This window comes from Phacochoerus africanus, chromosome 1, assembly GCF_016906955.1.
Source record: "Phacochoerus africanus isolate WHEZ1 chromosome 1, ROS_Pafr_v1, whole genome shotgun sequence".
Taxonomy (NCBI): Eukaryota; Metazoa; Chordata; class Mammalia; order Artiodactyla; family Suidae; genus Phacochoerus; species Phacochoerus africanus.
The window spans coordinates 178,739,239-178,766,001 of record NC_062544.1 but is presented as its reverse complement, the minus strand read 5'-3'; the positions used below and the strand labels follow the sequence as shown (position 1 = coordinate 178,766,001).

At 37.5% G+C, this 26,763-nt stretch overlaps 2 protein-coding genes across 4 annotated transcripts in view; both read right to left on the bottom strand.

The window, feature by feature from the left end:
• GFM1 (G elongation factor mitochondrial 1) overlaps positions 1-2,922 on the bottom strand; it is a 44,224-nt gene extending 41,302 nt beyond the window's left edge. Inside the window, exons 1-3 of the mRNA XM_047785542.1 lie at positions 2,708-2,922; positions 1,366-1,518; positions 406-538 (exon numbers count right to left, since the gene is read on the bottom strand). Coding sequence (XP_047641498.1) covers positions 406-538; positions 1,366-1,518; positions 2,708-2,797 — 376 coding nt within the window. The 5' untranslated portion in view covers positions 2,798-2,922. The remainder of the gene's footprint in view (positions 1-405; positions 539-1,365; positions 1,519-2,707) is intronic.
• A 6,814-nt stretch (positions 2,923-9,736) lies between these two features.
• The window catches only part of MLF1 (myeloid leukemia factor 1), a 37,221-nt gene continuing 20,194 nt past the window's right edge, over positions 9,737-26,763 (bottom strand). The window contains exons 3-8 of one of the 3 annotated variants that reach the window (XM_047785508.1): positions 21,502-21,543; positions 17,830-17,913; positions 16,597-16,725; positions 13,681-13,840; positions 11,754-11,892; positions 9,737-10,044 (exon numbers count right to left, since the gene is read on the bottom strand). In XM_047785508.1, the coding sequence (XP_047641464.1) occupies positions 9,939-10,044; positions 11,754-11,892; positions 13,681-13,840; positions 16,597-16,725; positions 17,830-17,913; positions 21,502-21,543 (660 nt within the window). In that variant the 3' untranslated portion in view covers positions 9,737-9,938. The remainder of the gene's footprint in view (positions 10,045-11,753; positions 11,893-13,680; positions 13,841-16,596; positions 16,726-17,829; positions 17,914-21,501; positions 21,544-26,763) is intronic. The other 2 variants (XM_047785517.1, XM_047785527.1) reach the window with 2 other exon arrangements.

Below are 26,763 nucleotides of genomic sequence, written 5' to 3'. Positions count from 1 at the left end.
AGTGTGAAGTTTTACAACATGCACAAGTAAATGTTTTTCTATCTCTGATCATTACATAAGTGTTCTAATTAAAATATGGATTCCTTAAACCACCAATATTATTTATTTACCATAAAGTCCAGGAGACCCACAAAATCATTTCAAAAAGATACTAGAACATGGGCATCCTTGGTATCAGCTGCAACATGTAAAAGGTAAGACCCTTCCTAGTCAAAATTTGCACTATTTTTCAAAGAAACCCCTTAAGGATAAAGTACTCTAGATCCCAAGTCAGATTTCTCTAATAATAAATTCATAGTCACACTTTTGAGTATTATTTAATACTCAAAATAAGCTCAATCATAGTAAAGAACTAAATGTGCCATTGTCAAAACAAGCCACAATGAAACCAAGAACTCAACTCACCAGGAGTATCTATAATGTTGATATTAACATCTTTCCACAAGGTATAGGTGGCCGCTGACTGAATAGTGATTCCTCTTTGTCTCTCTAGTTCCATGGAATCCATGACAGCACCAACTCCATCTTTACCTTTCACCTAAACACAAGCACAGCAATTCAGACTTCTCTGTCTCTGCATTCCAAGAAGGAAAGAAATCTTTACAGATGGAACCAGAACACAAATGGTTAATTGATGCAGTTTTCAGCGAAACCTAATTGTCAAACTATATCATTTCACGAAACAAAACTGATTACAGGTTTTGCCCTAAGCCTTTTTTCATTGTTGTTTTCAGCAGCTGCTACCACGGAGCAATCACCTGGAGCCACCCTTCCTCCTGCTACACTGTTCCTGCCCACAAGCCTGTATTAGTCTGTGAGCAGATGTTCAGAGAACAGATTTTTCTCTGCTGTACTACTTGTGGATTTTGAGGCCTGGGTGAGAAGGATTTTATCCCCCTGCTCTTCATGGCCACACTTACAGCCTACGAGGTTCCCAAGCTGAGGTCTACACACAGCCATGGCAACGCTGGATTTGAGCCATATTTGTGACCTACACTGCAGCCTGTGGTAATGCCAGATCCTTAACCCACTGAGTGAGGCCAGGGTTCAAACCTGCATCCTCACGGAGACATCACGTCCTTAACCCACTGAGCCACATTGGGAACTCTACATGCTTTTAAATGTTACAGAGACGTTTATATTGTTAAATGGGAAAAAAGGTTTAAAATGATTGCCATGGCTGTGGTGTAGGCTCCAGCTGCAGCTGTGATTTGACATCTGGCCCTGGGCACTTCCGTATGCTGCAGGTGCAGCCGTAAAAATTTTAAAAAAGCATGTAAACATCATTTTAATAGCTGCTTTAGGGTAGTGCATATCAACTTAACATTCTTAAAACTAATCTGGAATCTACCATGAACCACATACCTCATGCATTTTTGCAATTCTACCAGTGTAGTAAAGCACTCGTTCTGTTAATGTAGTTTTCCCAGAATCAATGTGAGCTGAGATTCCAATATTTCGTATCTTTTCATTAGGAATCACCCCTGATGAACACCATCGGCAGATCTTCCAATTAGCCTGAAAAAAATGAGAGCTCAATTCAATGCACTTTTTATGATCTAACAGTGGACAATTAGGGTTCAGTGGACATCCTTCCTCCAAGAAAATTCAATGGACGCAAAACTTCATATGAGATAGCCTGAAAAGGCAAAAGAGGGAATGTCTCAACCTGCAATTCCTATAATCAAAGAGACTGCAAGAGAGGGCAGAAAAGACATATAAAATAAAATAAAAAGGGACCAATAATTTTACCAAATGGCACAGATTTGAAAGTATATACTGGCGCTGATAAAATCAGAAAGATGGTTCCCAACAACTGCTTTAATAGGAAATACAGTTTTCACTTTAAATTTTACTTTGATTTTTTTCCCCCTTCCTCCTTAAAATAGTTTCAGAGCTAGCAAAGATGTTTGGACTTATACGCTCTTTGCAGCGGTGCCAATAGGTTCAAGGCGGCCCACAGAAAGTTTCCGATTCCTTCTATCTCCTAACAATTAATGACATAAAACAATAACTTTAATTTACCATGGTGGTGAGGGTCCAGCATTTTATGAAATCAAGACACAATATAAACCTCTCCCTACAGGAGTGAACATCCAAAATGCACTGCAGCCACTTCTGGGAGAAGGGAAGCAGAAGAACTTGAAAAGGTGGGTAAAATATTAAATGGAAACTAGCTTCATTGATTAAATCCCAGGAATACCAGCAAGCAAAGCGAAGGTGGTTTGCATGACAGGAAAGGCTCAACTCCTACCTAATACTATTCCACTTTGCGCCCCATCTCCACATCCCCACAAAAGGCAGACATATAACTAAAGAAAAGTCCTGGGAAGGTCGGTTGAAAGAGGGAGCAGGGAGCCCCGCCAACACTCTGTAGTGAAAAAAGCACTGGATAATGAGTCAAAAGCCCTGAGTTCAAGCCCAGGACACACTAATTTTTCAGTTGTCTTGACCTTCACTTCAGTCAACTCTTCTAAGTATACCAATAATAAGAGGCGTAACCATGAATTGGAGGCCCGCCCAACCTCCCAGGATACCAAGACGTTGCTCAGTAATAACCAAAGGCTGTGCAGATACCGAGGGGCTTTTCAGCACTGAGGTCAACAGCTAGCATTCGGAGATGCCAGGGAGGGAAGGGGTATCACTTCCTCTCCAGCCCCGGAGGCACTGCAAAGTCCTGGGGACAGTCCCTGGTTCCGTGTCGCACCTGCTTCCCCGGGCAGCCGAGGGCAGCGGGGATCCGCGGGAGCGGCCCGCGCCCCACGGCGGCGGCGGCGGCAGCTCCCAGCAGCCTCATGGCGAGCGTAGAATAGACGCGAAAGTCCCACAGCGCCCGGTGTACCCAGCAACCTGCACCACTGCCAGAAGCGTTCAAAGTCACGCCGGCAGTCAGTGCTGGAAGAGCACTTCCGGGGAGAAGCAGGCAAGGGACAGGAGAAAAAAAAGAAAGAGGGAGAGGCTTCCGGATCTCAGAACTGAGCAGCACCCTCCGCTGCCCGCACGCCCTCTGCCGATTTGGAAGAGAAAGTGCAGCCACTTTGCGGAGCTAAGCACGTTTTTCGCATGTTCCCGGAAAGCAGCGGCCTTTAAACGTAGTTCTTTTGCCGCTACAGCAACGGGAAGAAAGGTTTAAAATAGTTCTTAAGGTTTTTTTAAAAAAGAAAAATTGTTACCTATGCTACTTCAACAAATGTGAACAAATACTCTATAGGACATTACTTGCAAAGAAGGTAAAAAAAATTAATGAACTATCCACAAGTGTTTTTCTCCTTTCAAAATGTTCCATCTTTGGTTAATGTTAAGCATTATATGTCCAGTACCTATACATTATATGTCCTGTCTCTATAGAAGACAGCATCCTTGACGATTCCACTTGGATCTCTTAGAGGCATCTCGAACTTATTATGTCCAAAAACGAGCTAATGACCTTCCACTGAATCCTCCCAAGATCTTCATCTGATAAACAGGAATTCCGTTCTTCTGGTTGGCCAGACCAAAAACGTCACCTTTTGACACCACTCTTCAACTTTTCTGGTTTTGTTTCCACATGCTACAGGCACTACATTCAAAGATAGATTCAGAACCCGCAGCTTCTCCCCACCTCTCAAAGCACTGCTGTTTTCTCACGGAATTTACTCTTAACAGCCTGACTGATCTTACTGCTGCTGCCCTGCGGCTTCTCAGCCTATTCCCAATAGAATAACTGAAGGGATCGTTTTAAGCTAGACCCTTTGCCCTCTGAAATCACTCATAACAGTGATTTGCTGTTATCTCTACTTTTGTATAGGTTGGAAGTTTTTCATAACTAAGTTTTTAAAAATTCCTTTTAAATTTTAAATAACTAAATTTAAAAAATTTAAAATAAGGTTAAGAATAAACAAGACCTTGTTTGAGCAGCTATGCCAATGCAGCCCTATTTCACCTGCTGTTCTCCTCCAGACTCATTGGCCTTCTTGCTTATCCTCACATGACCAAGAGCATTTGCTCTCCATAAGGACATGACTCTTTCCCATACTTTCTTCTTCGTGTTCAAATATCATCTATCACTGAGGTGTTTGCTCCTTTTAAAGCAGCAAGCTCTTCCCTATGTTTGCATACTATTTCATTTTCCTTCAGAGGGCTTCTTAGATTTATCCAGACGTGTTAACACAGTTGTCTATCGCCGCCTCCCCTTCCCCGCATGTGGAAGTTCCCAGTCCGGATAGCCAACCTGCACTATAACAACCGCTGAGGCGCGCTGCAGTGGCAACACCGCATCCTTAACTTGCTGTGCAACAAGAAAATTCCAAGGCAGCTATTGCCTGGCTCTTCCAAGAAGAATGTGAGTGCCATAAGGACAGTGATTTGGTTTTTTAAAACTGCTATACCCCTTGCTGTGCTAGGTGCAATAAATATTTGTTAAAGAATGAATAAAATCAAATAAATAGAAATCAGAGTAAATTACAGGAGACTAGAAGAGAAAAATCGGAGAGTCAATAATGAATTTTGAACTTTTTCTATATTATCCATGTATTAATTTGTAGTAAAGGTCTACTTTGACGAATAAATCCATTTATGTCAAATACACTTTTAAGTAAACTTTTTCATTTCTAGGGTTTCAAAAATTTAGTCCCTATAAGCCTTTGCAAGTATTTAAAATATATAAATTAAATCATAATTATGTAAATGGTAATAAAATTAAGGTTTTACTTTAATTTTAAGCTATAATTATATTAAATAAAAAGTGTATCTACTACTTCTGAAATTACTTTTTGAAATTACCACTTTAATAAAACTTCCTTAAGTAAGAATTCATACTCATTATCCTGTGCGTATGTATCTTCATACGTCCCTGTAATTATTATGAGTGTATTCTTAATTATTTTTATTAATCACCCCTGTAACCAAAGTAATAAACTTTTGTTTTCTCCACAGAGAAAACTGGAGGACAAAAAACCAAGAAGTGTCTAGCTAAATTATTTGAGTACACATTATAAATTACTTCTGTTAAGTTTTAAAGTGGCAAAATAACACAAACATCATTCAAAGCAGGTGCACATTCAGTTAATTCAGTCATTCTATAATGTATAAGAAAAAAGATAGGGAGTTCCTCATGTGATGAAGTGAGTTAAGAATTCCACTGCAGCAGCTCAGGTCACTGTGGAGACATGGGTTTGCTCTCTGGCCTATGCAGTGGGCAAGGATCCAACATTGCTGCAGCTGTGGCTCAGATTCATTCCCGGACCCATGAACTTCCATTATGTCACAGGTACAAAGCCAGAAAAAATAAAATAAAAATGTAAACTGTCTTTAATGACCAAAACTTTGTATCTTTTTTTTTCCTTAGAAATTGTCCAAGTATCCAAGGAATAAGTTAAAATTTTCTAAGGTCTTGAAAAGTAAACTGAAGATCTGAAAAATTAGTTTTATCTAACACATTGTGCTTATAATAGTATTATAATTTTGTAAGATCAAAACATCTTTAAAAGACATTTGTATTACAATTTTATTTCAATAAACACCATTTCATATTTTGTAATCTTATTTTGTACACCATTGGTGGAATCAGTGATAACTTACTTGATCCACAAGATCAATACAGGAAATTTAGAAAGGTTAAATCATGAGAAGTTCAATCCTGATTTTATATAAACTAGAATATTTTATTAGCATAAAATTTACATAATAAAGCCTAAAAGAAGACATGTATCTGGCTTAAAATAAATATTCATTAATGTGCCCAAATCCATCCACTTAATAGATATATTTTAGAAGCCTTTTTAAAAATACATTTATAAACCTTATATTCATAATTATTAAATCATGCTTAAAAGCTCCTTTTATCTTGAAATCATTCTTATGATAACAAAGGCTATTCTTTAAATTCACTTGTCTACATTTTATGCAAAAGCAGCACAAATTGTTTGAATTTTTGGAGTTCCCGTCGTGGCGCAGTGGTTAAATCTGACTAGGAACCATGGGGTTGCGGGTTCGGTCCCTGGCCTTGCTCAGTGGGTTGAGGATCCGGCATTGCCGTGAGCTGTGGTGTAGGTTGCAGACGCGGCTTGGATCCCGCGTTGCTGTGGCCCTGGTGTAGGCCAGTGGCTACAGCTCTGATTGGACTCCTAGCCTGAGAACCTACATATGCCTCGGGAGCGGCTCTAGAAAAGGCAAAAAGACCAAAAAAAAAAAAATTTGAATTTTTTCTCAGATATTTTGGCCTGGTTTTTTTGGACTAGATATTCCTGGTAACAGAGAGTCCATATAACATAATGATTTCCTTCTGAGATCATCTTTAAAATTTTTCAAGTGGGAGAAAAAGATACGGAGAGGAACAGAATAAAAGGTGAGCTAGAACCAGCTTTATACTGGCTAAAAGATAAACTGAGGCATATTAAAACTTTTGAATTTGACCAAAAAGTTGATTTGAATCAGTACCAAACAGGAAATGGTTAGGAGCCCTCCACCAAGTGGAGCAGGGAGAGATTTTCACAAAGGAGGAGGCAAGGAAATTATTTTCTTAGCGATAACTGCTTTATCTGAGAGAGACTCATTGACTATTTTTGACTGCTTTAGGTTTCCTTTTTTTAACCTTGAGGCATCATAGGCTTAGGTTTTGATTTGCTTACATGGGTTACTGAGGCATTAAAGCCACCTCAGTCTAATGGCCTCATTGGTTAATTTAATAATACAAATATGAAAGTGGTCATGAAAAGTCTAAGCACCTTCCCTCTTCAAGGAGAGAGGAGAGCTCAAAGCTAAGACATGCAGTTAAAAAGCCCTGAAGTGTGGAAACAAAAGATGGGCAGTCTTCTACATAAACGAAGTGGACTCTTTTAGATAGATAACACAGAGGTTGTCCTTCTGAGGGTTTTTTTGGGTGGTTGGTTTTTTTGTTTGTTTGTTTGTTTGTTTTTCTTTGGTGGTGTTCTTGTAAGGTGTTTCTCAAGTGAAAGTCTTGTTCACATCATAGTTCCCCAAAGGGGTCACTATAGTTTCTTGCTAAAGTTATGCCAGGAAGTAACACAAGTCTCTTAGCTGCCAAACCCAAGAAAAATTCCCTGATGTTCTGCTAGAGCATTGCTTGTCTGTCTCAGGCTTTAACCCTAAGATTAAATTACTTGACTACTGACTTGAGAAACATGGTTAGAAGGCAACATGGGTGGATAAAATCTCTCTCCCCAAGCCAACTTTGGGAGACAATAATAAGAATGACACTGGGACCAAAGAGATCACCACAAAGCAGACTGATCGCAAAACCCATGGAATAAGGGACAGAAGGGTCTCCAGAGATCTCAGATATATACTTTTACCAAAAGGTATTGAAGGTCCTAATTCACTTGTAGTATGAGTCAAACCTCAGTAGAATCTCCAAATTGTGCTAGCCTGACTAACCTCAGACCCTTGTTTTTGTCCATTCGGGCTGCTCTAACAAAAATATCATCTAGAAATTTATTTCATGTAGTTCTGGAGGCTGGGCAATCCAAGATCAAGGCATGGGGAGATTCAGTGTCTGTTGTGTCCCACTTCCTGGTTCATAGGCAGCTAATTTCTGTGTGAGCACAGGGCAGAAAGGACAAGCCAGCTCTCTGGTGTCTCTTTTACAAAGGCATTCATCCTATTCATGAGGGCTCTGCCCTCATAACCTAATCACCCTCAAAGGCCGCACCTCTAAATGCCATCACCTTGCCACATGCAGGACACCATCTGATTCCAAAGTACTCCTGCCACTTTGACAGTAAACGTGGAGTCTTAAGATAATGAAAACCCATTACTGAGGCTGAAAGTTACCAGGAAAATCACTAAAATAGCAAGGAGCCTAAGTAGACAGCTTGGCCTTGTTGTCAAGGTCACATTCACCAATTTTGTAATATCCTTACAGTCCCCAAAGACCCATGGTTCCCAAAAGATCAGTGGTTGTCCACAAAGAAAAAATAATAAAGCTATGGAGAGTCTTCTTTTTTATACTCATTGACTTCAGAATTACAATAAAAATAAATTCTGAAAAAAGTCTACTTCATCTTCATGTGAACATAAAGAATTGACATTTAATCTCTATATGTCACATATTTGATAAGCGGCTCCTTAGGAAGCACTATGGTATAGGAGGAAATACATATTTAATTCCATTTTAATTTGATTTCTATGGTATACAAACTGAGATGAGAAAAGCATCTACAAAAATCTATTATATGATGCATTGAAGTTCTAATTTATTAAAGTATGTTTCATATTTGAGTATAATGATTCAAGTCAACATTGGTGTAATAATTTGGGCAACAGAAGACTAATTACAGCGTCTACTGGACTTTGCTCTATCCAGTGAATTTATGCAAAAGTGTTATTTAAAATGTATGCCTTATGATAACTTCACAACATGTAGCATGTTACTGGTCTACTAAATTATGCATGAGGGTAAAATTTTAACATCTTCAACTAATGCATGCTCAATTACTTTCCATTATAAATGTGAACTGACACATATGCATCTTATTTTAGTGTCTAATTAAAGGTATGAAACACTGACTAGTAAAATTAACAGAATATGATATAGAAAATTAGAAGAATATATCACACAGTACTACTTCCAAAGTTTAAAAAGAAAGATTCGAGGATGACAGAGAGTGGATTTTGTTCTTTTTTTTTCCCATTGAGACAACAAAAACTTAAGAGTTAAGACTTCATATTCTCATAATCTTCAAACTAACTTTACAAGAACAGATTAATGCTTGAATTCTAGAATGAAAAAAGCTAAGAGCTGAATTTTTAAGTAGTATAATTAAAAAGGGAACAACTGAATTATTAAGTACCTTGCTCAAACACACACATCACCTGTCCAAGAAATTTTGAGACAATCAATCATTTAGGTTTGCAGAATACCAAACGCATTTTTCTAAATGTCACAAAAAGGCTGAGCAGAGTTTCTCCAAGGACACTCCAACTTTAGAATGTTAACTGTGGGAATAGATTATGCTGTCTGTGGGAAAGGAGAACAGAAATATGCTACCTTAAGATGTTAAAGAGAGAAAGGTCAATGTAAAGTCTGATGAATGTTAACAGTGTAACACAGAACAAAAAAGATTACACCAAATAAAGAAATTATAAGAAGAAAACTCATGTATGTTAGCCATTTAAAATCTCTTTGAAAGCAAACTATTTGATTATTCTTTATGTTCTTTATCAAAATAATTATTTTTTTTTGCAAAAAGAGTACTAGTAGGGGTTTGCTCTCTTTTTAAAAACTCTTTAAGCTAGCTAGCTGCATAACACATTATAAAATTTGAGCTAAATAATTAGTGTTAGCAAAAATTGAAACATATATATATATCTTTTTAGGGCTGCAACCCCAGCATATGGAGGTTTCCAGGCTAGGGGTCAGATATTGGAACTCTAGCTGCTGACCTACACCACAGCCATAGCAACGCCAGATCCGAGCTGCATCTGAGACCTGCACCACAGTTCACGGCAATGAATACCAGATCCTTAACCCACTGAGCAAGGAAGGGCCAGGGACGGAATCTGCGTCCTCATGGATGCTAGCCTGGTTAGTTACTGCTGAGCCATGACAGGAACTCTGAAACTTTTCTGTAATACTTTACTTATTATAACAAATTTTATAAGAGCACTAGCAGTTCATTCAATCTTGAATATATAAGAATACACAGTGAATAGGAAGATAGCTGTGAAAGCAAAATCAGCATGTGAGCTTTAAAAATGAGTACATTTTTAAGAGTGTTACAGAATGTTTAACAGCTTACATTGCTGAAAATCAAAGTTTTATTCCCAAAGTGGGGACAATATAAAGGTTAGCACTTCCAAGAACATTCAGATTATCAGAAGAAAGTTGCTAAGAACAGTGTTGATTGAACAACAGGAGATTGGTCTTATGTGTATGACCCAGCACCATAACTTTCTCTGCTAAAACAACCAAAAACTAAACAAATCAAATGCGATGCTATTTATTTTTTGTTCATTTTCACAGGTGATCCTTTGATGTTGAGTTTGTCCTCAAAAACACTGGATCTTCTTCCATGTTCAATGGCTGGACTTTGAAGAAGTTTCTCCCTGAGAAATAGACGTGTGAACATTAATACCATTTTTAAATGGTCACTAAAAAAGCAATACAAACATGATAAACACCACTGTAATTTAAGGTGAGTTTTATCTTACAAGTTCTTTAATAGCTTTGAAAAACATGACAGACCATTTAACTTAACATTAATCTAAGAGAGTAATAGCTGCTTTCCTGAGATAGATGTAACTGTTTAGTGTTTAACCATGTTGTCCAGCATGGTAGCCACTAGCCACTTCATTTATATTTAAAAAATCAGAATATAATAAAATCTAAAAATCCAACTCCTTAGGTGCACTGGTCACATTTCATGTGTGATTCAATAGCCATGTAGGGCTAGTGGCTAACATATTGGATAGCATGGAAACATAATATTTGCATCATTGCAAAAAATCATTTCAGAAGGTTCTATTTGACAATGCTAGTTTACACAAAATGCCACTGATAGGGCCATAAATTTACAGATCATCTAAAAAGAGCATGCTTTCTCTTAATGGGACCTGGATTTTATAGTCAAAGTTAAACACTGTTAGGTTTTTATAAATAAGCTTTTCAAATGAGACAAATACTGTCTAAAAGTAATATGGGAGCAAGTTTTCTATAGAAAATATAAAATATTAGGGCTCTAAATTCTAAACAAGTATTTTCAAGAAAAGATGCTAGCATGTGAAATTCCTCACAAGGCTTCTGATATACTTGGTACCCATTTGTCCACCGCTGGTTCTGGGGAGCCTTCCACCTTCTGCAGCAATTCTCCACTCTTATAGCCTAGAACAGATTTCTGTTTTAAGGCCTGGGGAGGCCTGGCTCTCTTGAGTCTAATTGCAATAGGAATCAGGTAGTGTTTGCAATTTTCCCCACAGAGAACCAAATTAAATTGTGACTCTGGAATATATACTGAATGTGTCAGAATTTCTATAATCTTTTTGATTGTTTCATGGCTGCACCCAAGGCATATGGAAGTTCCTGGGTCAGTGACTGGGTCTGAGCCACAGCTATGGCAATGATGGATCCTTTAACCCACTACACGAAGTCAGGGGTCAAATCTGCACCACTGCAGCGACTTCTTAATCCACTGCACCACAGCAGAAACTACTCTATAATCTTCAAAGTGTGGTTTTAGCAAATTCACATTTCACAGCTATTCCGAAAGGTAAATCCAAAGGAGGCTAAAGTTTTTGCAAAATTCTTCCAAAATATCTAATATTTAATACACTTATTATTACATATTATATGAGTGTCTAAACATATGCTTACCATAAATGCTCAGTATTGACTTGTTAGGGAAGTTTTGCTAAGTCTTTTAAATACACTCCCTTTTCCCTTACCATATCCCTAAACACCAATATCTTTACCTGGTAGGAATGTATGACTCCTGTTCTATCCAAATAAAAATCTCTTTCACAAGAATAACTACATTGTATTGTTTTTCCTTAGGAGGATTTTAGCCCCTATTATCTAATGCATGATTAGCTAGTAAGCTACTAGTCATATAATCCTGAAATATTACTGGTTTTCAGATACAAATTTAAATTTGTGTTGGAATATTCTGATATGTTAAATTATTACATGGTTCACAAAAGATATTATTGATATAAACAACTTGGATGTTCATCAAAATTTTTTGATGACAGGAAAATTACACAATTTTTCTTCTGATTCATCTCTAAAAAACACAACTGAGTTTAGAAATAAATTTTACCTTCTTTTAAGTTCTCGGGATCTTGAATTCTCATGACCAACACTTCGCATCCTGGAGTTTTCTAGGTTGCGCCATTGTCCCCTTGGTTTGTACTTCAGAATCTCATTTTGCCACTCATCATCAAAAGCATGAGCATCACCTACGTTAAGTTTCAAAATAAAGGGATAAGTATTAAGGTATCAACTGTCAGTAATTGCCTTGCTCCCCACATATTTCATTCTGGTCTGGTGTTTCCATCAGCCTAACCTTAACGTAGAGGCAGGAAACTGCTTTAAATATAAGTTCTATTACTCTGAGTAATACTTCCTTTTCTATTTGTTCCTCTCCTATTCTTGTTGATAATTTGGTTATTGATGATCTGTTTTTTCATGTACGTGCCAGGATATCATATTATTCTATCCAATGGACCCCATGACCCAGTTACACTGACTTACAGTCTTTTCTCTTGGGTCATCTCACTGTGATCATGCCTTTCCTCTTATGTGGAGGACACTCCACCTGTGGCTAGCACTTCCTATTAACCCCACAATTTCCCTACATAGTTTGGCTTCACAAAGCTGCTGTTTCAATTTCCTGAGACCAGTTATTCATCTGCCAATTTATATTGTTATAAACTAGGTAATCTAAGTTCCATTATAACAATATGTAAATGATAACACTTATTCTTTCGGATTACCTTTATAATAATGTATTACTTTGCTAAAATTTTCTTCAATGTGTTAATTATTGTGAAATACTCCATATATATTAAATATGACCAAATTACAAAAGTTAAAATTAAAGAAAGGTTAAGATGTTGTGGCTTTCATCTCATTGCATATGAATAATTTCCTCCAGCCCCAGTCTTAAGGGAATTTCTTTTTCTAAAATGACATAATAATTTAAACCCTTTAATATGATAAAAACATTTCTATTCAAAATATTTTACAAAAACAGGAAACCAATATAACTTAAATGCTGTAAGAAGTGTTAGGACACTAGAAAGACTTAAATGAGTTGAAGAATGAATATAAAATGTAGGAAATGGAAAGATTTGCATGACACATATATTATCTAACAGCATCAGAAATTTAAATCTTCTCTATACAAAAGCCTGAGTGCCCAGCAATACAGAATAGTTTAAACAAATTTTGACCAATTCATGACAAAACTTTTAGGTAACCATTAAGTGCTTTTTAAAAAGCAGAATGTTTTTGATAAATAACACCATAAGTGACTATTTATAATTACAGTGGGGAATTAAAATAAGCACAGTATAAACTACATAGATCATAAAACACTAATTTTGAGAAAAAAGTATGTGTGTTTATATGTCTACACACACATAAAACTATTGGAAAGAAATACATTAATAGTAGTGATTTGAGGTTGGAATTGTGTATAATTTAAATTTTCTTTATACTTGTTTATACTTTTCAAATGTACTTCTTTGATAATTAGAAATACATGTAAAAATTCATTTTCCTACTGACAGTCTTACTAAAAAACAATTCAAAAGATTCCATTTACCCAGTATAAAACAAAAAATAAAGATACTCATCATGAACAAAAATCAGTATTAAAAGCTGATCTCAGAGTTCCCATCATGGCTCAGCAGAAACAAATCTGACTAGTATCCATAAGGACACAGATTTGACCCCTGGCCTTGCTCAGTGGATTAAGGATCCAGCATTGCCATGACTTATGGTGTAGGTCGCAGATGTGGCTTGGATCCCACTTTGCTATGGCTGTGGTGTAGGTCAGCAGCTACAGCTCCAATTCAACCCCTAGCTACTACTTTGATAACATATTTCCCATATATACAATTCATAAACTGCTTGCAATGATATTATATGACTGTTTCCATAAAAAATATTCACCAAGTTCTACTAGTACAGCTGCTATTTTACCTCTAAAAGGAAGGATGCTATTTGCAATGATAACTTACTTTCATTCATATTGATGAACTCCTGATTGACCTCTTCATCTCCAGTCTTGTTGTTCTTTGACTTTTTAATGACATGGGCTCTGTCCTGGAGATGATGACCAACAGCCATTTTTTCTAGTCCACTCTCAGAATCTCTCAATGCTCTTCTAGTTTCCTTTATCTGTGAAAATGAAGAAAATAAAAATTTCATTTATTTATTTATTATTATTTTTTGGCTGTGGTGTGCAGTGGCTTGATATAGGATCTCAGTTCCCAGACGAGGGATTGGGCCCAGGCTGCAGCAGTAAAAGTGCTGAGTCCTAACCACTAGACCACCAGGGAACTGCCCCCAAATTAGTTGTTATTATTTAAATAAATATTGAATGCATATAATTCTAAATTCCTCAGAACCTGTTTATAGAGGTAAGACCATAAATCTACTGCTCTAAAAATAACAGGTACTCGGTTCCACTACCATCTTGTAGTAAAATGATGCTAATAGTTCTAATATTTCCTGAACTGCTTAACATTGAAATGTCTAGGACAAATAGAAACACTATAATTATTAAAACAATAACTTCCTATATAAAACTTAGTGCCTTTGTAGGAGAAAATGTCCTGATAAAAAGGTAGAAAGAAGAGACCCTGGCCATGATGACTAAGCAAAAGTCCAGCCAACTGCACCTAACTGCCCCTCCCTCACACATCTGCTTCTGTAAAGTTGCTTCTGCAATTACAACCCTGCCTGTTCTCACTTCAGTCCAACCAGCCAAGCACGGACCCAGAAGAGCTAGCCCATAAAAGCCTTGTGAAACCCTTCTTCGGGGCTCAGTTTTGGGAGAGTGATCTCCTCTGAGCCCGCCAGGGTAATAAATCTAATTCTCCAACTCTTATTTGGTTTCTTGCTGGGTAAAGGTGCTCACTTGGTTTCTCACCAGGTAAAAGAGCTGCTAGAGCTGATACACTGTGGCTGTGGGGCTGCTGGGCAGCTGTCATAACACCTTCAACACTGTCCTTCTTCAGACTATACTACAAAGCAACAATCATCAAAACCGTATGGTACTGGCACAAAGACAGAAATATAGATCAGTGGAACAGGACAGAAAGCCCAGAATTAAACCCATCCACCTACAGCCAACTTACCTATGATAAAGGAGGCAAGAATATACAATGGAGAAAAGACAGCCTGTTCAATATGTGGTGCTGGGAAAACTGGACAGCCACATGGAAAAGAATGAAATTAGAACACTCCCTAACATCATACACAAAAATAAACCCCAAATGGATTAAAGACCTAGATATAAGACCAGACACTATAAAACTCCTAGAGGAAAACATAGGCCAAACACTCTGACATAAATGACAGCAACATCTTCTCGGATGCACCTCTTAAGAGTATTGACAATAAAACCAAAAATAAACAAATGGGACCTAATCAAACTTAAAAGTTTCTGCACAGCAAAGGAAACCCTAAACAAAATGAAAAGACAACCCACAGAATGGGATAAAATCTTTGCAAGTGAATCACCTGACAAGGGATTGATCTCCAAAATTTATAAACACCTCCTACTGCTCAATACCAAAAAAACAAACAACCCCATCAAAAAATAGGCCAAAGATCTAAACAGACAATTTTCCAAAGAAGACATACAGATGGCCAAAAAACACATGAAAAGCTGTTCAACATCACTCATTATTAGAGAAATGCAAATCAAAACCACCATGAGGTACCACCTTACACCAGCCAGAATGGCCATCATCTAAAAGTCTGCCAACAATAAGTGCTGGAGAGGGTGTGGAGTAAAAGGAACCCTAGGACACTGTTGGTGGGATTGTAAATTGGTGCAGTCACTGTGGAAAACAGTATGGAGATGACTCAGAAAACTACCACTTGATCCAGCAATTCCACTCCTGGGCATCTATCCAGAGAAAACCACGACTCGCAAAGACACATGTATTCCAATGTTCATTGCAGCACTATTTTCAATAGCCAAGACATGGAAACAATCTAAAAGCCCATCGATAGAGGAGTGGATCAAGAAGATGTGGTACATATACACAATAGAATATTACTTAGCCATGAAAAGGAACAAAATACCAGCATTTTTAGCAACCTAGAAATTATCATGCTAAGTGAAGTCAGCCATACAATGAGACACCAACATCAAATGCTTTCACTGACATGTGGAATCTGAAAAAAGGACATAGCTATTGCATAGCTGTGGTAGGTTGCAACTCGGGCTTGGATTCGATCCCTGGTCTGGGAACTCCATATTGCCATGGGGCAGCCAAAAGAAGAAAAGACAAAAAAAAAAAAAAAACCAAAAAAACAAAAAAACAAAACGAGGTATGCCTGTATAAGAAAAAGGTTTTCCCTGGGGGAGGGAGAAAGGGAAAGGGCCCAAGGAGGGAGGAGAAGTATATTGGAATCTTTAACTGAATCTGTAATGTTTTCTCTCAAAAAGAAAAGAAAAGAAAAGAACAACAAAAAAACCATGGGACAACTTAAAGTAAATAGAGAAAAGTGTTAGGATTTGACTAAACTGTATGAAAGGAATATGGGGTACTTGTATACTTTCTGTACACTTGATATATTTTGAGTTAAAAATTCATTTTACTTCAAATGGAAACTAAAAGTAAACATTTATTTCATGAAACAAAGACTTCATTTAGTGTCTATGTACCTTGTCAACATGTAAAAGGAATAAACATCAACAGATATTTACAAGAATATCAGGGATGGAGGTAGGTGACAGAGAAAAGGATGCCTTGAAATAAAGAATTACCATTAGCCTTATTGTTTCTCACAGTCACCTGTGCTTTCTTCCCTCCTGGATACTTCCCTCAGCCAGTATCAGGTGCCATTTTAATAGTTAAAATATGACATAGGTGATCTATCATTCCACTAAGTTATAAAGTCCCAAGAAAAATACTTACTCCTCCTGGAGCCCTGCGAGTTTGAGTTGAGGCCTGGAAAACCTTTGGTGGTTCATCTCCGACTTTAGAATAAGTCATAACTGAGGAAGAACTGAACGAATGGCCATTGGGATCCATTGAAAGGTGACCCTAGAGGTAAATATAAGTTGTAAATCCAGACGGTTCCGTTTAACAGACAGAACTGGTGTCAGAGTGAAGATTCAGATAAGAAACAACACTGGCTGGAAGTTCTACTAAGGATACTATAGATGATCAGTATGATGATTCCAAATGGTACCCCCAGGAAGGTCCTAACCTTCTTCCATTTTAGGTACCAATTCCCACCCTCCTTGTGAGGAATAACAAAGTAACAAGTGATTCACTCAAAAAACCTCAAATCTTCGGGATCAAAGACTTGTGGCTTTAATTTATGGATGCTGTGCCCTGAAGCATGTGATAACTTCTATAATCAGTGTTGACCTTCGTGTCCAGTTTTGCCAACACTGAGCCAATTAGCCATATGCCAAGAAGTTTTATACCCTCTGTGGGTACCGACTGCTACATTTCTAAAATCATTAATAATGCCCTAGATTTGGACAGTCTGAAATGATCCTTAGATTTCAAACCAGATGATTAAAATAATATGTGTGCTCTTCATACTGAATCAAGTTATTATTTTGATTAATATTATGAGTAGAAAATAATGATGAGTATTAGTATTAGTTTTTAAGTATTTGGGCTGTATGAATCTAATCCAATGCCTAAACATCATTCCTGAAATTTCTGTCTTCAGAGTTTTATTAAAACACTAAAACTTAATTTCTTGGATGCTACAAATCTTTTTAAGTAGACAAATTATACATAATAAAAAAATCTAAATTCATATAAAATGTTCATTTACAATAGTGACCTTCAGCAAAATTAATTTTTGAGGTTGAATTTTTTTTTATTTTGACAGTTTAATTAATGCTATTTTTTAAACTTGTAGGCTGTAGAATCACTTTGGTAAGTTGTAACCAATATTTCTAAAATATGAAATAAAATCAAAAATATCGGCACACACTGTATAGTATGATCATTTCCTCATGAACTTTTATTTCAGGTATACAACATATACAGCACACAAATACTGACATGGTGATAAGATATATTTTTTAATTGCTATGTACCATGGTTAGGAAAAGGTTGAAAGCCACTATAATATAGGGTACCGATAATTGAAAACAAGAGTCTCAGCAATTTTTTAGTACTTACAAAGTTTCTTTGTAATTCCTGCATACTGTTTCGCATATTTAACATCATTCGGTCCATTGCCTGAAAAGGGCTGACATCTGTACGCTATAGGATATTAGGAAGTATGTTATTAACTAAGTACAACACAAAAGAAGCAAATCAACCTTCCCGAAATAGCTGAAAATTTTTTTTCTTGATTTTGCTGTGGGATCTCATGCAGTGATCAACCAGACAAAGATAATTTATTTATTTATTTAGTTTTTTTTGTCTTTTTGCCATTTCTTGGGCTGCCCTCACAGCATATGGAGGTTCCCAGGCTAGGGGTCTAGTCAGAGCTGTAGCTGCCAGCCTACGCCAGAGCCACAGCAACGTGGGATCCGAGCCATGTCTGCAACCTACACCACAGCTCACGCAACGCTAGATCCTTAACCCACTGAGGAAGGCCAGGGATTGAACCCGCAACCTCATGGTTCCTAGTCAGATTCATTAACCACTTTCCCAAAGATAATTTATACTATAAATGACTATACAATGAAAGTGATTTGTTAAAGAAAAATTTGATGCATACACAAAATCCTAAACAGCCAACTATAACTGCTAGGGAGTTATAACATTATAAATATATGCACACATACATGTGTATACATGCAAAAACATATAAATTAACACACACATATCATTCAACTTGCTCAAAACATAAGTTGGTTAATATTTAAATACTGAGGGGTATATCCTGGGCTAGGACAGCTCTAGCATAGACTAATCTTCAAATGTTTCCTTCTTCTTCCCTCTGGATACCCCACCAGGCAAATAAATGAAACCTGGGTATAAGATAACAGTGTTACCTCCAGCACTATCACATGGCTGACAGAAGCTGCCTCGGGAGGAGCCAGTGCTCCTTTCCATCAGAGTTGGATCCACATGATAAGAGGTTGATTTACTCCAGCTATAGGCTTGGATTTGCTGCCTACTTCTGAGGGCTCAGGAGGGCATACCCTTGAGGCCTGAGGCCTGCTCCTTTATAAGAACAGTTAAGAATTCCTCTAGGACAGTGGTTTCTAAGCCAAGAGTGATCTTGATCTCAGGAGGACAACTGAGGAGGGTATATGACTTGCCTTTAGTGGGTAGAGGCTGAGAAACTCTGCTCTAGAAAAATCTTCTATTGATTTCAGGTTTTATCACTGGAATGATCACCAGGAATCAAAAAGCGAGGCACAGATTCTAGTGTGTCACCCAAAGCATTGTCTACTTTTATCAGGAGTGTTTGGTTCAAGGAACTCCTCCCCTCAAGCAGGAGTCTTGAATCCTATAAGGCACTGTGGTTCAATGCTGGAATCTCAGCCTTTCTGGAGTTTCTTTTGCTGTGTGCCAAGAAGGGACTAAATAAAGAATTACCAAAGGCCTGTTTATGCCACTGCCTTCTAGTGGTTTTTTTTGCTACGTACAATGGAAAATAGATGGAAAACCCTAATTCTTCTTTAGAACTTGCACTCAGTACAGTAGGAAATAACACATTAAGGAGATCTATGGGATGCAAAGGACTGCAAAGAATTAATCTGCATTTCAGAGACTGAACACAATTCAGGAAATTTTCTGATTTTTTTTTGTTTCAACCAAAGGTTGAGAATCAGGGCTGGATAAGACATAACAACGGAAGACGATGGAAGGGCTAGCCCAAGGACAGGAAGAGGAGAAGGTGAAGAAGATGATCAGACATTTGGCTATCATCTGTCTCCTCTCAATTCATTGCCAAATCAGCCATCCAAAGACTGTACTTGCTGTGGGGTAGCCTAGCACCTTGACAAGAGGTAGGGGTGCATATTAGAGCTGAGATTCCAGTGGCTTTTGAGGCCTTCAAGAGCTTTATACACATGCTCTTCTCTCTGCCTAGAATGTTTGCTCCTGACTCTTAGTATTGTTTCTTCTAATCATTCAAGTATCATCTCCTTGAGATTCTAATCTCTGCTTCACCTCCTCCTGTTACAATATCACTATCCTGCTTCATTTCCTTCAGAGTACTGTGAAGTACTTTGGCTATCTGAAGATATTTTGTTGTTTATTGTCTGTCTTCCTACTCTGTCAGAATAATCCCTGTGAAGGGAAGGCTGTCTTCTCTCTCTTATTCACTACTATATTCCCAATACTTTAAAAGCAACTCCTGGCACATAGGAGGGCTCAATATTTGCTTGATGTATGAACCCTTGATGATTATCTAGGGTTTTTTCCCTTACTTTTTTGGTCTTTTTAGGGTCATATTCATGGCATATGGAGGTCCCCAGGCTATGGGGTCAAATCAGAGCTGTAGCTGCTGGCCTACATCACAGCCACAGCAAGGCCAGACCTGAGCCACCGTAGCTCAGGGCAACGCTGGATTCTTAAACCACTGAGCAAGGCCAGGGATCAAACCTGCATCCTCATAGATGCTAGTCAGATTTGTTTAACTGCTGAGCCACAGGGAACTCCTGAACTGATTATCTGGTTTAACTCAAACACATATAACCAACTGTATACCAAATAAACCCATCTGGACAGTCCACAGATGCATCAAATGCAAAACACCCAAAACTGAAATGATTTTTCTGAACACCCCTCATATCTGTACTGCATCAACGCTCTGTTCCTTGGCTCAGTGGCAGAGTCCCACCTACCTAACTCCTCATGCCAGAAACACTTTCCTTCACCCTCTCTACTGATCCATCAACTCAATTAATCACAAAGTCCTATCCCTTCACCTCTCTCAAATGAGATTATTTCTCTGTATCACCACAACCATTACCTGAGTAGAAGCTATCACTGATACTTCCCAGAACATTTTAACAGCCTCCCAGCCTCCCTGCCTCCACTGTGATCGCTTCTAACCTCTCTCCTCCCTGTAGGAACAATGATCTTTCAAAAAAGAAAACCTGATTCTTCTACTGTTTTGATGAAAACTCATCAATTGCTTTCCCTGCTCTTAGGATAATGGCCATAGTCCTTGGCAGAACCAGCAAGTCCAGCTGGTGACCTCTCTCTCCTTATCTATATCTAAGCTCCAACTCACACCCTAGGGCCAAATGACCCTAAACACCTTTGGGCTCCCTGGCCTCCAGGTCTTTGCACATGCTGTTTCCTGTGTTGAGCACTCTTCTTCTCCCCTCCCCGCTTTTCCTGGCTAATTCCTATTAATACTTAAGGTTCAGTAGGTCTTCTCTAATTGACCTTGACTCCACCATCCCCAAAGCCTTCAGCTACAGGCTTTTTTCTATCTGTGCTCTACTTAGACATGATAAAGGGAAAGCATGAAAAAACTGGAAGTAGGGTCCTAGAGAAAACAGCCAATCCAAGCTTTTCCAGAGGTGATTATCTAACTATAGTCTGGTGTTTTTTCACTGTTTGAAAAGTCATCATAAGCTTGTGGAAGTCTCCAACTTTTAAACCCAACTCTGGGGATTCCTTTTGCAAATCAAGTGAACAGTCAATTAAAATGTACTTTTTTTTTTTTTCAGAAGACTGATTTTTTTATGTTGATAGGACTTATTTCACAAAACACATGCTTAAATACTCAAGATAAATTTAATACATGAAATAAGTTTCAAAAAATGCTAAAAAGCCATTATAAAAGGAGAACGCATGCCAATCCAGTTTGCTTGAGTTAATGAAAAATAAAAATGTCAGAAAATATTGCTAAGAAGGTTTGTGTCTTATGATACCAACCATATTACCAAAACTGCCAAAAGGCAAAAGAGAACTCATTGCCTAGGAAAAAAACAATCCAATTAATTTTGGTTATGATATTTATATGACAATATCTGAAAAAGAAAGAAATGCACTGCTTAATCACATAGTTCAGAGCTAACCAATTACAGAATCTTTTAATCAAAAAAGAACTCAACATATATTTTTAACATTATCTGCTTCATTGCAGAACCTGACAGGAGCCTGGCAGGAAAACAGGAAGACCATTTTATTACTTTTAAATAAAACTACTCTAGTATTTACTTATTTATTTTCGTCTTTTTTGCCTTTTCTAGGGCCGCTCTCAGGGCATATGGGGGTCCCCAGGCTAGGGGTCTAATCGGAGCTGTAGCCGCCGGCCTACGCCAGAGCCATAGCAACGCCAGATCCAAGCCGTGTCTGCGGCCTACACCACAGCTCATGGCAACACCAGATCCTTAACCCACTGAGCAAGGCCAGGGATCAAACCTGCAACCTCATGGTTCCTAGTCAGATTCGTTAATCACTGAGCCACGACAGGAACTCCTACTCTAATATTTATTAAAGGCAGTTGAAAGGGAAAAAGTATTTGCTATGGATTGAGACAAACCTTTCTCAAAGGAAATGCAAATACACACCAAAATTAACACAGAAAGCACAATGATTAAGATTACATCATCTTTCCTTTGCTCAACTATTCCATATATATTTTTTTTTTTGTCTTTTTGCCATTTCTTGGGCCGCTCTCGGGGCATATGGAGGTTCCCAGGCTAGGGGTTGAATCGGAGCTGTAGCCACCGGCCTACGCCAGAGCCACAGCAACGTGGGATCCGAGCGGCGTCTGCAACCTACACCACAGCTCATGGCAACGCCGGATCGTCAACCCACTGAGCAAGGGCAGGGACCGAACCCGCAAGTTCATGGTTCCTAGTCGAATTCGTTAACCACTGCGCCACGACGGGAACTCCACATTTTTTTAAAAAAATCAGTTAATATTGCTTATAACCCATTAAAAATCAAAAGTATCTACATTAATGACATTTCAAAAGATTTGTAGAGGTATTGGGCAAAAAATTTAATAAATACCTCCTAAGAACTAATTTATAGACTAAGAAATACAGATTTCAGAAAGGATCATACACATAGATTTTAAAATATTTAGAGTCTTTGACAGGAAAAAGAATGTTAAGTATAATGGATGGAATAAACAGAATAGTTCATAAATTGTATTCCTCAATAGGTACAGATGAATACAAATAAATTTTTAGATACATGTATAGAAATTAAAGACTTTCATTACTTGGAAGTTTCAAATGCAGAAAATAAATTTTGACTTTCTGGGTAAAAGGGTATATTTAAAGTTTTACCATCATGCAGTGATAGATAATTTTCTCCCTGTGTAAGTTATGTCAGAAAAAATAGAAGAAACTATGTTTATATTAAACCTTTTAATAAATTATATCAGATGATAGGTACTTATACTGTGTATCTAGAACAGTAATCTCCAAAATGTATTGGATACACCAGTAAAAGTCCTCTTTTTATTTCTTTTTACTGAAAGGAAAAACAGATTTTAGAGAGACTCTGGCACCATCTCTTAGTCTCATTGTTGGATAGCCACATTTTTTTTAAATTATAAATTGCCTAATTAAATCAACTTACAGATTATAAATTATCTAGTTTTAAACAAAATTAATCTTCCCAAATCATAGGTGACAAATGTTAAGAAATGGACCAAAAACACAGAGGAAAATGATCAAAGTGACTATGTGAAATATAAATTTTCATCGGTTATGCTTAAAAGCACCAGTACAGTGGTTCGCTGCTTCATCAAAATACTCATTTTAAAATTTCTAACTTCGAGAAAAGAGAAAAAAAAGCTTTGGATAAGTTGTTATTAAAAGTGCAAACAGAACAGCTAGCATGCTCGAAAAGTCTATTGTTTTCTTGGCTGTGCTCTTTTCAAACTGGGCAGCTGTCCTTTAATCTTCTGCAGTCAGTTTCTAACTTCTGTTCCTACCTTCACATCTAGTTACAAAACAGAAAATTTAAGTTGGGATAGAGATCTTTTGCTGTTACTGTTTATTTGTTTTTGTTTTAATTAATTACTTTAGTTTTGCTATTACATAAGTCTTTCATACTGAGACATAAACATGTTAAATGTATTATACTCTAGGGGAAAAAAAGGAGAGCCAATGCCTCCCCAGTATAAATTATAAGTGCACAGGAATAAAAAGAGTGTTTTGGCTAAAAGAGAACCTGAATGATCCTGGGAAAACCTCCTATAACTGGATGAAATTCCTATACTTAAAAATTACTCGGACTCTTCAACTGCCCTAGGATAGTGCTCAATACTCTTGGTTAGCAAAGAGTTTTCATATTTGAACAAGAAAAAAAAAAATCCACTGGTGTTAGCTTTATAAGACAGTTGATGCAATAAAATGTATTTGAAGAAAACTGTATACTACTTGATTTTAGATATGAGAGGCAAGTAAATAACTGGCAGCATTTATTATGCAAAAAGTTATAAAACTCAAGGTTTTATGAAACGGTTTGGTCTAAATCTGATATAGTAAACATTACCATTTACTTTTTATTTAACAGGTGGATGAGTACCACAGTTTTTCTTGGGAAAATATTTAAAGAGATTATTACATTAAAAAATAAGGAGTTCCTGCTGTGGTGCAATGGGATGGGCAGCATCTTGGAAGTGCTGGGATGCAGGTTCGATGCCCTGCCCTTCACAGTGGGTTAAGGATCCAATGTTGCCACAGTTGCAGCTTAAGTTGCAACTGAGGCTCAGAGCTGATCCCTGGCCAGGCAACTCCATATGCCTCAGGGTGGCAAAAAAAAAAAAAAAGATAGGCTCACACATTGTGCTATTACTCAGCAATGGTTAAAGAAAAGCTAAGAGCTTTGGAGTCTATTTGAATACCACCATGCCTTCCATTACAGCAGCCAGTAGACACATGTGGCTATTTTTAATTAATTTTAAAATAATTAGAATTAAATTAAAAATTCATTTCCATGGGAACTGCTGTGGTGCAACAGGTTCAGGATCTGGCATTGTCTATGCCACAGTGCAGGTTTGATCCCTGGCCCAGTGCAGTGGGTTAAGGATCCGATGTTGCCACAGCTGTGGAATAGATCATAGCGTCAGCTCAGATTCAACCCCTGGCTCAAGATCTTCCATATGCACTGGGTGCGGCCAAAAAAGAATTAAAAAAAAATTCAGTTCCTCAGAAGTACTAGGCACATTTCAAGTACTCAACAGCCAGATATGGCTAGTGGCTACCATTCTGGACAAGGCAGATTTACAACATTTCCATCATCCAGAAAGTTCTATTGGATAATACTGCATTCTTTAACCCATACCTATGATTCATAATCTTAAACAAAAGTTAATTTATGCCTACAAATTGGACAAGGTAGCAACTGTTTCAGTTTTTCATTCAAATGTTGGCCTTGGCTTTTCTTTATATTCAGGATTGTTTTCCTATATGACTTTCCTTAGTCAGTCATCATGTTTATGCAACCATATTACTTCAACTGTATGGATTTTTCTGGTTCCCCAAATTTCAAACCATACAAGGCAAATATGAGGCAAGCGAAAACACAAGTGGTTCTAAATTATGACTCACAAACTACAGTTTTGCAGAATTTTATCTCTTTATCTGGTTATATATTTCTTATTCCAGCTCATTAAACATGGAGATGTTTTAAGCACAGTACCAGGAAAGAAATATTTCCTTCTTCTCTGCAACCAGCAGAGTTGCAGCAGTTGTGACAGGCATCCACCATGAAAACTTCACAGCTGAATTACAAACAGGTCTCCCTTCTATGCTTATAAGAGAATAAAACTCTCACTTCTTGCTTCTTCTGCAAAGGCTATGAGCAGCTCATTTACGCATGTGAATACTGTGCTATGTATAGCCCTACTCTTTCCTTGCTACGCTTATAGCAGATATATAAAATATTTCAATGCTCATGTGAAAAATAAAATTTCAGAATGTTATATTTGATTTTTCTGTCCATTTGATAATTTTTTTTCCTTTGATCTTAATTTTAGACTTCTATGGAAATTTAGAGTCCTAAAAGTAAAAACATATATATAACGATGCCACCATTAACTAACTTTTAAAAACCAATTGGAATGTGAATAATATATATATTGGGGTAATATGTCCATGAAAAAGAATGTGAAGATTACTTTCACTTAAATAGCAAATGCGACTTTATTCATCAAAGCTCTTAGGGGTATTTGAAACATTTCACTCTAACGAAGATTACTGCCAACGGAAAATATGAAAACATTTTTCTGGAAGATTCTGGAAGTTTCCCAATTGACCTATTCAAAATGTTTACTTAGTTCCAAATATCTACATTTCAATTGAAGAGATTTATCTTTTAGAAACTCCTGTGGATTGGTTGTTCTAGAACTGCCATTCCTGAGGCTGAAAAAGCAATAGGGGTAAAATAAGCAGAAAATAAAATAGTTAAGAAATATAAATATCCTAGGTTGGGTTTTTTTTTTTTTTGAGTTTATATTTGTAAACTTCTCGTTTTGCTCTCACATAAGACTTATGAAAATACACTGTGTTTATACAAGGCCTTTGAATACAGTTAAAAGTTAATCTAAGTTTTGAAGATCTAAGATAACCATGCAGAAGATTGGCTTTTCCTGGTCTAACAGAGATAAAGCTTACACTATAGTTTTGGAAGCTATTTTATTTTATTTTATTGTTTGTTGTGTTTTTGTCTTTTCTAGGGCCGGACCCGCGGCATGTGGAGGTTCCCAGGCTAGGGGTCCAATCAGAGCTGTAGCCGCTGGCCTATGCTACAGCCACTGCAACATGGGATTTGAGCTGCGTCTGTGACCTACACCACAGCTCATGGCAACACCAGATCCTTAACCCACTGAGCAAGGCCAGGGGTCGAACCCAAAAACTCATGGTTCCTAGTCGGATTCATTAACCACTGAGCTACAACGGGAACTCCTGGATGCTATTTTAAAATGGGGAGAAATGCTGTATGGGACAGGGAGGATATTTCATTGTCTGTTCTAATTTAAGATGTGGGAGTAAATTTTAAGGTGAGCAAAAAACGTATATACATATGGAAAACAAGGCTTCAAGTTTCACTTGTAATACATAATCCCATGGTGCTAAAAGTTTTGGTAGCACAGAGGAATTGTGTACAGTTTAGATCTCATTGTTAAAGAACGTGGCTTTTCAGAGTTCCCGTAGTGCCTCAGCAGGTTAC